General features: G+C 50.9%; 1 protein-coding gene across 1 annotated transcript in view; it reads right to left on the minus strand.

The window, feature by feature from the left end:
- Otog (otogelin) overlaps nt 1–14,272 on the minus strand; it is a 70,590-nt gene that overhangs the window by 13,549 nt on the left and 42,769 nt on the right. Inside the window, exons 32-40 of the mRNA XM_057756337.1 lie at nt 13,821–13,988; nt 11,765–12,043; nt 11,083–11,200; nt 10,143–10,222; nt 7,974–9,724; nt 6,930–7,098; nt 6,552–6,697; nt 5,547–5,636; nt 711–894 (exon numbers count right to left, since the gene is read on the minus strand). Coding sequence (XP_057612320.1) covers nt 711–894; nt 5,547–5,636; nt 6,552–6,697; nt 6,930–7,098; nt 7,974–9,724; nt 10,143–10,222; nt 11,083–11,200; nt 11,765–12,043; nt 13,821–13,988 — 2,985 coding nt within the window. The remainder of the gene's footprint in view (nt 1–710; nt 895–5,546; nt 5,637–6,551; nt 6,698–6,929; nt 7,099–7,973; nt 9,725–10,142; nt 10,223–11,082; nt 11,201–11,764; nt 12,044–13,820; nt 13,989–14,272) is intronic.

A 14,272-nucleotide genomic window follows, 5' to 3' on the forward strand; every position in this document is an offset into this window, starting at 1 on the left:
GGTGATGAAAGGAAAGATGTTTTATCAGTAAAAATGTCAGCTCCATAGAACAGAACTTTATCTGTTTTGCTTCCCAGGGGCTGTCACTTAAAGGAAGGAAAGAGACTGTGCCTGTGTCACCCACTGTCACAATCACAGCAGCCTGCCATGAGGAGTCTGTGCAGGGAGCAGCCACCTGCGTCCAGGGTCCTCCTGCACTGTGTTCCTAGTCAGCACTTGCTTTTAGAGAGTGCTGTCTGCAGCCCTGCTGTGGATCGGGAATCCTAGCTGTGCGTGTCACAGCAACTCTGCCATGTGCCATCAGACAGCCACTTGACTTCTGAGCCTCCCCTTGTCTCTGGTTCAGCGAGATCACTGAGGGCCACTTCCCAGGCCTGTTGTGTGGGTGACCTGGAGTGAATAATCTTCAAGAGTGGAACTGTCTGGCAAAGGGCCCCAGCACATGCAGACAGGAAGGATTATCTGGCATTAGGAAGCCGTCAGAGATGCTGACAGACAAACCTGGCTGAAGTGACAATTGGCAAACCCTGCACTATGCCCTGTTAACAGCCTCGGCCCCACACATGGACATCAGGCCTCTCTGCACTAGCAATTCTGTTGGCCCCATCTCTGGCCTGAAACCCTGTCCCAACATAACCTGATCCAAGGGAACCTTCCTGGTGCCAGAGAGGGACCAGGGACCACTCTCCCCCAGCTGGGTCCCACCTCACCACACAGGCCACGGCCCTGGGCCTTGCTGGTTTTGCTGGCTTCCAGGATCATGAGTCCTGAGCTGTGGAGCCACTGGATCTGGATGTGTGAGGGTGTCCGGATGATGTACATGTGGCCCGTATCCTCAATCCGGAACCCGTATCTGCTCACTGGTGGCCGCACAGCCTGAGAGTCCACAGTCACCTTACAGGGTAAGGAGTTAGAGAACAGCTCATATATCTGTCTGTATTCCCACATACCTACCCACTGATACATCCACTTATCCATCCGTCCACCTGCTTATCTATCTACACCTCCATCCGTTCATTTGTCTGCCCACCTACCCACGCACCCACCCATCCATCTCTTCATTATCATCTGTCCATCAGTCCTTCTGACAAACACTTACTAGCCACCTCTACATGCCAGGCTGTTTGGGACACATGCATCTAAGGTTAGTCCAACAGAACATGGGAGAATTCTGAAACCATTTTACGGACAAAATCCAATAAAACCAGAACTGTAACAGCGGAAAGCAGGCTGCACCTCACTTCCTGCACAAACACAAATTTCCATCCCTTCGAAACACTTCTTTATTCACCAGCTCTGCTCAGATAGTTTCTCCTGAGAGATTTTCTCTACACCTTGGGGCTTAGCCATCCTCCCTGGCATCAGCTCACTTCTGCGCTGACCGTCAAGAAGGAATCAAGCTCTTCCCTAGCTAAGGGTACCATTAGATCGTGGTTTTCTTCAGGGCAGGAACCATGTCTGCCTCTTTGAATTCCCAGAACATGCCTTTGGGCATCATTTGGGGGCTCCATCATCATCTGTTAAACAGCACACCTCAGTTCTCACAAACACTTGGGCTATAACTTCTACTACACACTGACAAGGTTAAAAGTGTACGTAACGTGGAGTAAGAACTAAGTTTTATGCTATAAAACTAAAAGACAGAAAAGATTAAGATTATAAGCTATTTATCATGATTTACCACCCTCCCTTCAGGAATAGACTATTTTACTAATCACTCCACAGATTACCCAACATGTGAACTACTGAGCTACAGGAAGGAGAAGATCCATTCAGGAGCCAGAAAACTGGCTTTGGGAAGGTCCCCACTCTCTGATACCTTGAGCCTTCCTATTGTATTGCCAAAGGTTTAAACTCCAGGTTATTAGTGTGACCCTGCATATCAGAAGCCCAGACCCTGGGGGTTCCACAGGCCTAAACAAGGAGTAATGAGATTGAAGCAATCATTTAAGTCTCCCAAGAAAGACGAGCCCAGAACTGTACAGATTCATGTCTAAATTCTGGGACAGAACCTTAAAGAATGAACACCAATTCTCCTCAGACTATTCCCAAAAACAGAGAGGGAAAGAATGCTACCAAACTCATCTTACTAAGCCAATATTGCTCTAATATTAAGTTGGTTAAGAATATGACCAAAACCAAAACAAAACTATAGACCAATTCCCCTCACAACAAAACAAAAACAAACAGAAAACCTGAAAAAGATAATTACAATACAAACTAATTCAATCATACAATGAACATATCATCATATACCAGAGTCAAATTGGTGACACTTCAGAATAGCAAGGATGATTCAATATACACAAGCTAATAAATGTGATACAGTGTGTAAAGAGACTCATGGGTAGAAATCACAAGATCATCTCAATGATGCAGTAAAGGCCTTTGATGAAGCCCAGCATCTTCTAGCGACAAAGGCCCAGGAGAAATTAGAAACAGGAAGAATACACCTCAACACAACAACGACTCTAGGCCCAGAGGTAATGCTGTATTAAATATTGAAAAACCAAAAGCATTCCTTCTAAAGTCAGGAACAGACAAGGGTGTCCACTCCCTCGGCTCTTATTCAGTTCAGACTTTGGTTCTCTGGAATATACCCAAGAGATGCCCAAACATACAACAAAAGTATATGCTCAACTATGTTCATAGCAGCATTGTTTGTAATAGCCAGAACCTGGAAACAACCTAGATGTCCTTCAATGGAAGAATGGATGAAGAAAGTATGGAATATATACATATTAGAGTACTACTCAGCAGTAAAAAACAATGACTTCTTGAATTTTGCATACAAATGGACGGAAATAGAAAACACTATCCTGAGTGAGGTAAGCCAGACCCAAAAAGAGGAACATGGGATGTACTCACTCATATTTGGTTTCTAGCCATAAATAAAGGACATTGAGACTATAATTCATGATTCTAGAGAAGCTAAATAAGAAGGTGAACCCAAAGAAAAACATATAAGCATCCTCCTGAATATTAACCTTCATCAGGCGATGAAAGAAGACAGAGACAGACCAACATTGGAGCACTGGACTGAAGTCTCACGATCCAAGGGAGGAGCAGAAGGAGAATGAGCACGAGCAAGGAACTCAGGACCGCGAGGGGTGCACCCACACACTGAGGCAATGGGGATGTTCTATCGGGAACTCACCAAGGCCAGCTGGCCGGGGTCTGAAAAAGCATGGGACAAAACCGGTCTCGCTGAACATAATGGACAATGAGGACTACTGAGAACTGAAGAACAATGGCAATGGGTTCTTGTTCCTATTGCACGTAATGGCTTTGTGGGAGCCCAGGTAGTTTGGATGCTCACCTTAATAGACCTGGATAGAGGTGGGTGGTCCTTGGACCTCCCACAGGGCAGAGAAACCTGCTTGCTCTTTGGGCTGAGGAGGGAGGAAGACTTGATTGGGGGAGGGGGAGGGAATGGGAGGTGGTGGCGGGGAAGAGGCAGAAATCTTTAATAATTAAATAAATTAATTAATATAAAATAAAATAAAAGAAAAGAAAAAAAATAAAAATAAATAAAAAAAATACTATATTAAACATAACTGTGCCTTTCTAAACAAAACCAAACCTGGGACTTAAAACATAGATGTTTCTGTGGAGGCCCAAAAATGTGAGCCTATTTAAAGAGAAAAAAAAAAAAAAAAAAGAATGAAACAGAAGCAATCGAAATAAGAAGGGAAGCACAAATCACATTATCCCTTGCAGATATCACAATCCCTTATCTAAAGACTACATCAGAACGTTCTGGGCCTGGTATTTTAGCCACATAGCAGGAAAGCAATCTCATTCTCAACAGCCTCAAAGAAAAACAGAAATATACTTAACCAAGAACATGACTATATCTACAATGAAAACTTTAAGCATCAAAGAAAGAAAATAGAATCCGTGCTCACAGATTTGCAGGATTAATATTGTGAAAATGGGCAGGGCGATGGTGGCGCATGCCTTTAATCCCAGCACTTGGGAGGCAGAGGCAGGCGGATCTCTGTGAGTTCGAGACCAGCCTGGTCTACAGAGCGAGTTCCAGGACAGGCTCCAAAGCCACAGAGAAACCCTGTCTCGAAAAACCAAAAAAAAAAAAAAGTGAAAATGGCTATATTACTAAAAATAATCTATAGATTCAACACAATTCTTATCAAAATTCTGTCATTACAGAAATAGAAAAACAATCCTAAAATTCATATGGAAGCACAAAAGTCTCTGTATGGCCCAAACAATCCTGAGAATAACAGCAATGCTGGAGGTAGCACAGTATCCAACTACGAATTATACTCAGAGCCATAGGAGAAAGGAAGGAAGGAAGGAAGGAGGGAGGGAGGGAGGGAGGGAGGGAGGGAGGGAGGGAGGGAGGGAGGGAGAACAGAAGGGAGGGGGAAGAAAGGAGGAAGGGAGAAAGGACAGAAGGAAACAAGAAGCAAACAAACCTACCCCAGCACAAACACAGAAATAGATGGGATCAACAAAATAGAATAGAGGACCCAGAAATGAAAACACAGCTACAGTCACCTTATTTTTGACAGGCGATTAAATCATGCATTGAAGGAGAGACAGCCCCTTCAGCAGGGTGTGGAGAAAACCGGAGATGCACATGCGGAAGACAATAACTAGAGCTACCGCTCCCTGCACGAAGCTCAACAGGGATCAAAAGCTTTCAAGCAAGATGTGAGGAGTTGAAACTGCTGGAGGAGAGTGTAGGAAAACTGCTTCCTGACACAGGCAAAGGCTTTCTGAAAGGGCTCCAGCAGCTGGGAAATAAGAACAAATCTGATAAACGATGTTTCATCAGATTAAAGGGATCCTGCACAGTGAAGAAAACAGTTGCCAGAATGAAGATGCAGCCTGCAGAATAGGGGTGAACCTTGCAGTCATCTAAGAGGGACATCAATACAGAGACTATGTATAGAACTCAAAAAACAAGCACAAAACACCAACTCATCCAGTCACTAAGAGGAAAATGAATTGGACAGAGAATTCTTTCGACAGCGATTATTTAAGGCCTTGTCAGTCTGATGTTGCCTGTTACCTTTTTCCCCTGGCATTAAAACTGACAAAGCATCCTATATTGAATAACTTTCAGGCCGGGCGGTGGTGGCGCACGCCTTTAATCCCAGCACTCGGGAGGCAGAGGCAGGCGGATCTCTGTGAGTTCGAGACCAGCCTGGTCTACAAGAGCTAGTTCCAGGACAGGCTCCAAAACCACAGAGAAACCCTGTCTCGAAAAACCAAAAAGAAAAAAACAAAACAAAACAAAACAAAAACAAAAAAAAACAAAAAAACCTTTCAAATGTACTTTATTTTGCTTTATTTCATTTCATTTATTTTTGAGCAGAGTCTCACTATGTAGCTCAGGCTGGCTACACAGAGGCAGCAAGCCTCCCTGTTGTCTCCTGGTGCTGGGATTACAGGCATGTGCCATCATTTCTCAAAAGACGGTGTCCCCCAGTCCCTGGCTCTGATTACAGACAAGTCCCAAGGCTCTTATCCTGTTTACCCTGCCCCTGCCCTGCAGGTCACCTCTCCGATGTACTCACCTTCCTGTTGAAGCGATCAATGGTGACATGATGGGCCGAACGAGTCACATTCAGTATCACCAGACAGAATGGGGGCCAGTTCAGGTGTCCCTGCAGAAAGCCCAGCCTCATCAGCCCAGAGCCCTGCCCTGAGTTCCCCTCCAACTGTGTGGGTAGAGGACATGTGGGCACACTTGCAGGCCTGGGTAGATGGTACTCAGAATCCTACCTGACCTCATGCAAGCCCAGCTGAAGGAAACGCGGGAAGAAGAGAAGAGGACAGGAGTGAGGAAGGAAGGGATGGAGGGAGAGAAGAAGGAAGGGAGGGAGGAAGAGAAAAAGGAAGGGAGGGAAGAAGGAAGGGAAGGAGGGAGGGAGAATGGAAGGGAGAGAAAAAGGAAGGGAGGGAGGGAGAGAGAAAGGAAAGGAGGAAGGAAGGGAGGGAGGGAGAGAGAAAGGAAGGAAAGGAGGAAGGGAGGGAGGGAGAGAGAAAGGAAGGAAAGGAGGAAGGAAGGGAGGGAGGGAGAGAGAAAGGAAGGAAAGGAGGGAGGGAGGAAGTTAAAATGGAAGGGACAGAGGAAGGGAAAGAGGGAGGAAGGGAAGGAAAAAGAGAGGAAGGTACGGTGTTTCCTCTATCCACGTGGCTCATAGGGGTTATCTTAGCACCAAGCCCATGCAGCTGGCCTACGACCACAGTTCACCACCTTAGGATGGGTTCCTTGCCTCTCCCTACTTAGTAAGGCAGCTAGAGAGTTGCAGGAACTAGGAATGGAGCAGACCCCAGGAAGGGCCAAGAGGTGGCACACTCTACTCCGCTAGTCCCCTCAGTCCCCTGACCTGCTAAGAGATCGGCTTCCACTCCAGGAACCTCCTGGGAGGCAGAAAGAGAAGGAAGGATGTCGCCATAGCCTCCCCAAGACCTACCCTGCCTTGGGGTGTTCACTGAACTCCAGCTGACTACCCAGTCTCCCCTCTGCCTAGTTCAGTTCTCAGGCCCTGGCAGGGAGAAAAGCAAGGGGCATTTACCAGGTTGGCACTCTTACAATCCAGGACATGTACGGAGATCATTTCCTCTGGGCTCTGACTGAGGACATAGATGGCCTCCTTGAACAGGGCCACATGGCTGCCATCGAAGGTTACAAGGCTCAGGTCTGGGAAGATGGAGCATCGGCCTGGAAGCAGGGGCGGGGAAGGACAAGCTGATGGCTTCAAGGCCGTCTAGGAAGATGGGCAGGTGAGTCAGAGGTTCTGGGGATTGAGTCCCTAGGGTCAGGTGTCTCACAGAGTTCAGAGGTCACAAGGGTAGGAGTCACAGTGAGATGGGATTTCCTACGAAATGTGGGAGGAGGCATGCTGGAGTCGGGAAAGAGGCGGACAGAGGCTCGGGCAGGACTCATAACTCACAGGCACATTCCCAGAGTGGGCAGCAGCGGTCTCCGCCCACCCGCACGGCGAGGCCTAGCACGCCACAGTGAGGGCGTGCAGCACCCTGAGGACAATGCTGAGACTGGTTCACACGTATTAGCTGGCCTTCTAGGCAAATGTGCCGGACGCAGTCTTGTTCAGCGATGGGCTGCGGCACAGAGTGCATTGTCAGCATGAGTGCCCCTCAGAGCTCTGGTATTACCTACCTCAGCCCCTTCGGAACAAGTCACATTCCAGTAGGGCAGGTGACCTTGAGGTAAGGACTAGGGAACCAATGCCCTGGGATGGTTGGTTCCAACAATCAACTTGAAAGAACAGAAAGCCACTTGGGAAGAGAGTCTCCGGGAGAGGATGGATCAGGGCGGCTATAGGTGTGTCTGTCAGTGAGGGGTTGTCTGGATGCTGGTCTGTGGGCGTGTCTGGGTAGGGTTGGATGGTAGGCGTGTCTGTGGTGGCTTGTCTGGCTCGGGTTGGACCATGGGCGTGTCTGATGGGTTGTCTGGATTGGGTTGGACCGTAGGCGTGTCTGTCAGTGAGGGGCTGTCTGGATCAGGGTGGACTGTGAACATGTCTGTGGTAGATTGTCTTAATTGATGTGGGAAGGCCCAGCTTGACCGTGGGCGGCACCATTCCTTAGTTTTGAGACCTGAACTGAGTAAGTGTAGAGAAAGCTAGCTGAGTAGCAAGCATGCATGCATCTATTCTTTCTCACAGTCCAAATCACATTCTCACCACACCCTGCAAAAATACACCAACTCTACCGATCTGGCCCTGGACCCAAACAGGCAGGGCGGGGCCCTGCTGTGGTTTCAGGGGACCAAGGAGACCTGGATTTTTGAAGTACCAGGAGCTTGAGATAGGGATTAAGTAGGGTCAGGGACACCACCGCCATCTTGCAGCAGAGGGTGAATGGACAGATACCTCAACAAGCACAGCCTATGACCATATGGTGGTGTCCATCTTAGTGGCAGGGAGAAGGCCGGATCTTGGGGAAGGAGTCACAAACACTGACAAGGCACTCACCACACAGGTAGCAGAAATGTTCACTTCAACCTCCACCGATCCCTCTGCTATGCTCTGGGCTGGAGCTGAGCGTCCTGACTGCTCCGTGGTGGCCTGGCGCCCTAGATCCTCTTGGGGCTGGAGCCCTGCTGGGGTCCCGTGGGCTTCTGCCAGCTGAGGCAGCAGAATCAGTGAGCCCTCCCGGGAGACCGTCCTGGCTGATACCCGGCTTAGGGAGTAGGATGTGGGCATCAGTGGCACTGTGCCAGCCTGGGGGCCCTCCGTCTCCATCACCAAGGGAGTAACAGTATGGCCCACTATGGCTGTGAGTTCTGTGAACCCACCCTGGGCAGAGCCAGAGATGAAGGTGGGTGGAGACACTCTCTTAGACAGGATGACTGCTTTAGGGGTGGTGCTCTTCCGTGGAGCAACAGACACTGTGGAGGGCACCCCAGGAGTCACAGCTGAGGGTCCAGAGCTTGCCAATGTGGCTCCCAGAGTTAGGTCTGAAGCCACACCTGTTGTCTGGGGTACCATGGGGCTAGGTACGTGTGCCTGGTCCTCCACAGCGGACACTAGAGGCACTGTCAGACTGAGTGTGTGAGCAGGTGCTGTCACCGTCGTGGTCATGGCCAGAGTGGTGCCCTGATGCTGAGGTGGAGAGGTGGTGATAGAGCCTTTGGGGCCTGGTGTGGCCTCTGGGGCAGATGTGCCCACTTTAGCCAAGGGCAGGCTGGTGTCGAGCAGCAGGTCAGAGAGAAGCTGATGTCCCTGAGTTGACTCTAGAGAAAGTAAGGCTGTGGTCCCCAGCCTATGAGCATCTGTGAATGGGCTGCCAGTAGCCAGGGTCCCCAGTGACAGAGCTGGGGGCCTGGAAGCTGTGGTGGAGTGTTGGGCTGCATAAGGCAGGTCAATGGGGCCTGAGCTTGGGTGCGGAGACACTGGCAGCCCTATGGGCTGGCTGTGCCCAGGTTCTTTCTGCTCTGTAGCTGGCACCTCCTCCAAGCCCTTAGTGACAAGAGGACTGACAGGAGCTGTTTGTGTTGTGCTCACCACAGTCAGGGGGTGGCTGGAACCTGAAGTGCTCCGGGCCTGGACAGATGGGGACATCCCTGTCTTATCTGTGACCTTAGTTACTGTAGTTGGCAGGTGGAATTCCAGGGATGTAGGAGGCATGGAAGTTGCTCCAGGGGAAGTCATAGGTCTGGAAGAGGGGCTTGGGAGCCAAGAGGGCTGCAGGGGTGTAGTCCTAACAGGAAAGGAGTCATGACTCACGGCTGTCACAGCTTTGGTCATGAGTGGGAAGCGAGGGACAGGGGGTGACCGGGAGGAGACCGTGGTGTTGGGAGTCCCTGCAAAGGTCACAGTCACTTTGGTTGTCTCTATTACACCTGATACAATGCCAGATGTGGGTGTCTGCAGAGAACTGAGCGGGGAGGACGAGGACCCTGGGAGGTGAGAAGAGGCTAGGAGGCTGGCAGCTAGGGCCTCTGTGTGGTGGGCAGGAACGTTAGATGTTGTAAGCCCCAGTAGGGGCTGCGGCGTGTGGTGGGCAGAACCTAGAGACAGCACTGGCCCTTCAGTAGCACCCATTGGTGGGTTTGGGGCTGAAGTCAGCGGAGCTACTGGGACAAGGGCAGGCCCGTGGGTGGGGACTCTGGAAGGCTCCTGGGGGAGCTGCTGCTTGTCACTGGGGGTGGGTAGCGTTTGTCCAGGTGCCAGGGTCTCATTGCCAAGCCCCTCCGACGGACCCTGCAGCGCTGGCTCCACACCTGGGGCAGACAAAAGAAGAGGCTAATAGTGAGGGTGACGACCCCAGCCATTCTAATGGGCGGGGCTGGAGTACAGGGTTAGAGGACTGGGACCCCAAGTCATCGGGCAAGCATGGCTTCTGACACTAGACAGCCACGGCCTCTGTCCACAGAAGCCAGCAAGCCTGAACTCTGTCCACTTGCCTAAGCCTGGCTGTCCTGTACATTCAGCATAAGACCCCCAAGCAAGACCTCCACCCCTCGCTTTTCCTTCCTCTGAAACAGGGACCAGACAAAACCTTGCCGGCTTTGAACCCTTTCCTCCCAGAGCCTTGCCCTGACTCTGCTGCCATAGGATCTGGGACCCTGAGCAGAATCCCCCAGAGACACCCTGGAGCCTTGGAGTCAGGAGGAGAAAGGAGAACACCAGGCTGCTTACAGTCTTCCAAATAGACACATCTCTGTGTGACTTCATCCAGGACCTTGGGAGTGGGGCACACAGGGACACAGCCTTCCACCCTAAGGACAGAGCAGGGAGCTGGCTAGTGGTGGAACACAGTGCTGCTGGCCTCCCTCTTCTTTATGGTGTGTGTGTGTGTGTGTGTGTGTGTGTGTGTGTGCTAATCATACACACTCTCATGTGTGCTCTACAGAGACCTAGTCACACATGCGTACAATAGCACCATGTCTATACTTGTATTTCCCGACCAACAGCGAATCACACGTGCACAATGTGTGGCTATGAGCACACCTGTCATATGCTCAGGCTCCCCACATAGGCCCACACAGCTCATTGGCTCTTTCCAAGGCTATAAAAAGCTAAGCTATACACATATTGTATACACACATACGCATCTGTGTAGATACCCACAAATATCAGCTTACACACCCCATGACATTTTCACTCACACTCAATTGCATATAATCAGCTCACACAGGTGTGTGAGTATAGCTGCGTACAGCCCATACATACTTAATACATAAAAACACAAGGTCCGGCTATACCCACATCATGCACCGGTATACAATGTGAGTGTATGACATTTATATATGGCACACACATACTGTTGTGATTTGAATGTGAACCCCCGCCCCACAGATTCATGGTTGCGCCTTCCCACAACAATGGCTGATCCCTTCTTAAACTGTGGTCCCAAATCAGTCCTTCATCACTAAGATACTCTTGCCAGGTATTTGGTCATGGCAGTGAGAAAAATAATTACAACATACATAAAAGTACATTTCCCCAACACACACATTCCTATGCTCAACTTAGTACACACTCCTAAATACACCCTCACACGCATCTCTACACACAGGCTCAGTGTGCTTAGACTGTTTCCTAGGCATTGACTCCTGCCCACTGCCCCTGGCCTTACCTGGGCACATCCTGGCAGCTGGCTGCCCGTGGGTCCCGGCATGTTTGGAAGCAGGGACTGGCACAGGCGTCATAGTGCCACTCGCAGATGGGGTAGGCAGCCCCTAAGGGCTTGGCATCTAGAAAGACAGTGAGAGACGGAACACCAGAGCCCAGGATTCCCCCAGCTCAGCCCACGCCTTCCCTGCCCTGTAGTGAGGACAAGTGACCACAGGCAGAGAAAGACTCAGGAGCCAGGCAGAGGAGGTGGCATTCATGATGCTGAGGGCCTGCTGGCATCTCAGCTGGTGTCCCCATGGGTGTACTTTAAACTTCTGGTGCCAGCGCATGTTCTAAGACAAGAAACTGGAACCAGGCGTCACGTGATCCCCCACTAGGCTCACTTCCTCACATCTACACAAGCCATGCAATTTTACACTACACAATTGGCTGTAGCAGGAGGTGAGACCCAGGAAGTTGGCTGGGTCTCAATCCACACTCCGTCACCACTCACTGATCTGCCAATATGAACATCAGACCACCTCCCATTCCAGGGGTAACCCCAGGGGGCATCCTCCCTTTCCAAAAGGATGAGGATTCTGTTCCTTGGGGACATGTGGAAAGGAAAAGGGGACCAGGCAGGAAAAGCAGCTCAGTGAGGCAGAAACCCCAGACTTAAGAACAATGGTGGGGCAGACACTTACCCAGAAGGCGGAAGAGTGCACCACCACGAAATGCCTCTGTGTGCTCGTATGGCCTCAGAGCCAGCTCAAGGCCTGATGAGTGGAGGAAGGAGCCAGGCTTTGCCAGGGACTCCAGAGCCACCAGGCCAGCCTGCCATGTCCCCCGGTGCATGGAGAAGGAGGCCTGCTGGTGAAAGGCTTCATTTCCACGCCACTTTGCCATCCTTACAGACCCATTGGCTAGGGTGTGCAGGAAGAAGTTGGGTCTGTTGGCTGCTTCCAGGGACACAGCATCAGGATCTGCAGAGCCACGGGAGTTAGGTCAGTGTTCAGACAGAGCCAGATGTGGGGATGCAGCACACGAGCAAGGGAGTTAGGTCAGTGTACAGACAGAGCCAGATGTGGGGATACAGCCCACGAGCACAGGAGTTAGGTCAGTGTTCAGACAGAGCCAGATGTGGGGATGCAGCCCACGAGCATGGGAGTTAGGTCAGTGTTCAGATAGAACCAGATGTGGGGATACAGCACACGAGCACGTGGCCAGTGGTTGGGGACCACAGCTCCCTGAGAATGAGCTGGACCCTATTCTCCTGTCAATGCTTCTTTGACCTTCCTCCCTGTCCACCGACCACCCTCTGGTCACTCATCTCTTGGGATAAAGGTGGGAGGTTACAGAAGTCCACAACTGTTCTCTCCTGTCCTGCCTCCCTTCTCTGTGTTGACTGAAGTTTCTGTGCTGCCTGGTTCCTGCACTCATTAAGTCCCGAAGAAATCAAACAGGGGTCTACATTAATTATAAACTGATTGGCCTCATATCTCAGGCTTCTTCTTAACTCTTATAACTTGTATTAACCCATAATTCTTGTCTGTGTTAGCCACGTGGCTTGGTACCTTTTTCAGCGAGGCAGCCACATCTTGCTTCCTCTGTGTCTGCTTCCTCTCTCTGTCTGAGTGATGACTGCAGACTGAAACTTCCCTTTTCCCAGAATTCTCATTGCCCCACCTCTACTTCCTGCCTGGTTGTCACCTCGCCTATACTTCCTGTCTGTCTGGCTACTGGCCAATCAGCGTTTATTTAAAACACAAGTGACAGGGTACAGACCATTGTCCCACAGCACCTTTCCACCGGAAAACCAGGCCTGTCTCATTGCCTGCTATGCCGGGTACCACACAGATAGGAGCAGTCCTTTCAGGACGACAGTCCACTGAGGTGGGGACAACTGGGTCTGTGATTCAGCAGGCTTAGTTTCCTCACAATGTCCAACACTCTTCCTTTCTTCCTGCCACCATGAATTTCCATCCCTCAAGACCCTAAGCTAGCTCCCCCATTGCTGACCCCACAGCGAACTCTGAAGCACTAAGCTAGCTCCGCCACTGTAGACTCCGACCCTAAGCTAGTTCCCCCATTGCAGACCCAACAGTGAACTCTGAAGCACTAAGCTAGCTCTACCATTGCAGACCCCACAGCGAACTCTGAAGCACTAAGCTAGCTCCGCCATTGCAGACTCCCACCCTAAGCTAGCTCCACCATTGCAGACCCCACAGCGAACTCTGAAGCACTAAGCTAGCTCCGCCATTGCAGACTCCCACCCTAAGCTAGCTCCACCATTGCAGACCCACAGCGAACTCTGAAACACTCCCTTAGCTATCACGTGCCATGGGGCTGGAGCGCCTGCTGGGCAGGCACTGAGTCTCTCGATGTTTCTGGTTCCTGGGCTTGCCCTGTGCTCAAGGCTCAGTGAGGGGAGACAAGAAGAATGGAGGAGAGAAGAAGGAGGGGAGGGAAGGGGAGAAAGGAAAGAGTGGGGAGGCTGGAGAAATGATGAGAGAAGAACACAAAAGGAGGGGAGTTGCTGCCTCTGGGATTCTCTGAAGCAAGAGCAGGGGACAAAGTTCTGTGTGGGTCCTGTCCTAGGCGGTGTGGGCTCACAGAAGTCAAGAAACTAGTCAGAACTAGGAGCAGAGCGTGGGGCTGGAGCCCTGTGGGTGGCTTCAGGCTTCAGCATCCCGTCCTCCCCCATTTTCCAGGACAACCTTTCCTGAAAGGGCTGGACTGGAGCCAGAGGGTGGGCCTTACCATGGGCCTTGGCCTTGTATAGAGCAGCTGTCAGCAGGAAGCTTGAAATGTCTCCTGGCGCCAGATCCTCTGCCCTCACGAGGGCTATGTCACTGTCTACTGCCTTTGTGGCCACAAGAGCGCCGTCAGTCGCCACACTGGACAGCTGGTAGGGACCCTTTCCTAGCGCTGGAGAGAAGAGCCCCTGTCAGAAGCCCCAGCACCCAACCCACCTGTCCCACCCATCAGAAGTACAGAAGAGGCAAGGGGTTAGAAAGGGACTCTTGGTGACCACAGAAACTTTAGTAGGTATGATGGGTCAGGAACCCCAGGCTAGCAGCCCCTGAAAAAGATGGACCCTCCCTCTGTGATTAGGCCATTGCATAGGGAACCCATGGCAGTTACCCTGTAAGCATGAGCCATTTCCATGAGAGACGTTGCTTCATCAGGGACCCCCACCCAGTCCTGAGGGA

Source organism: Chionomys nivalis, chromosome 23 (genome assembly GCF_950005125.1).
Source record: "Chionomys nivalis chromosome 23, mChiNiv1.1, whole genome shotgun sequence".
Classification (NCBI taxonomy): Eukaryota; Metazoa; Chordata; class Mammalia; order Rodentia; family Cricetidae; genus Chionomys; species Chionomys nivalis.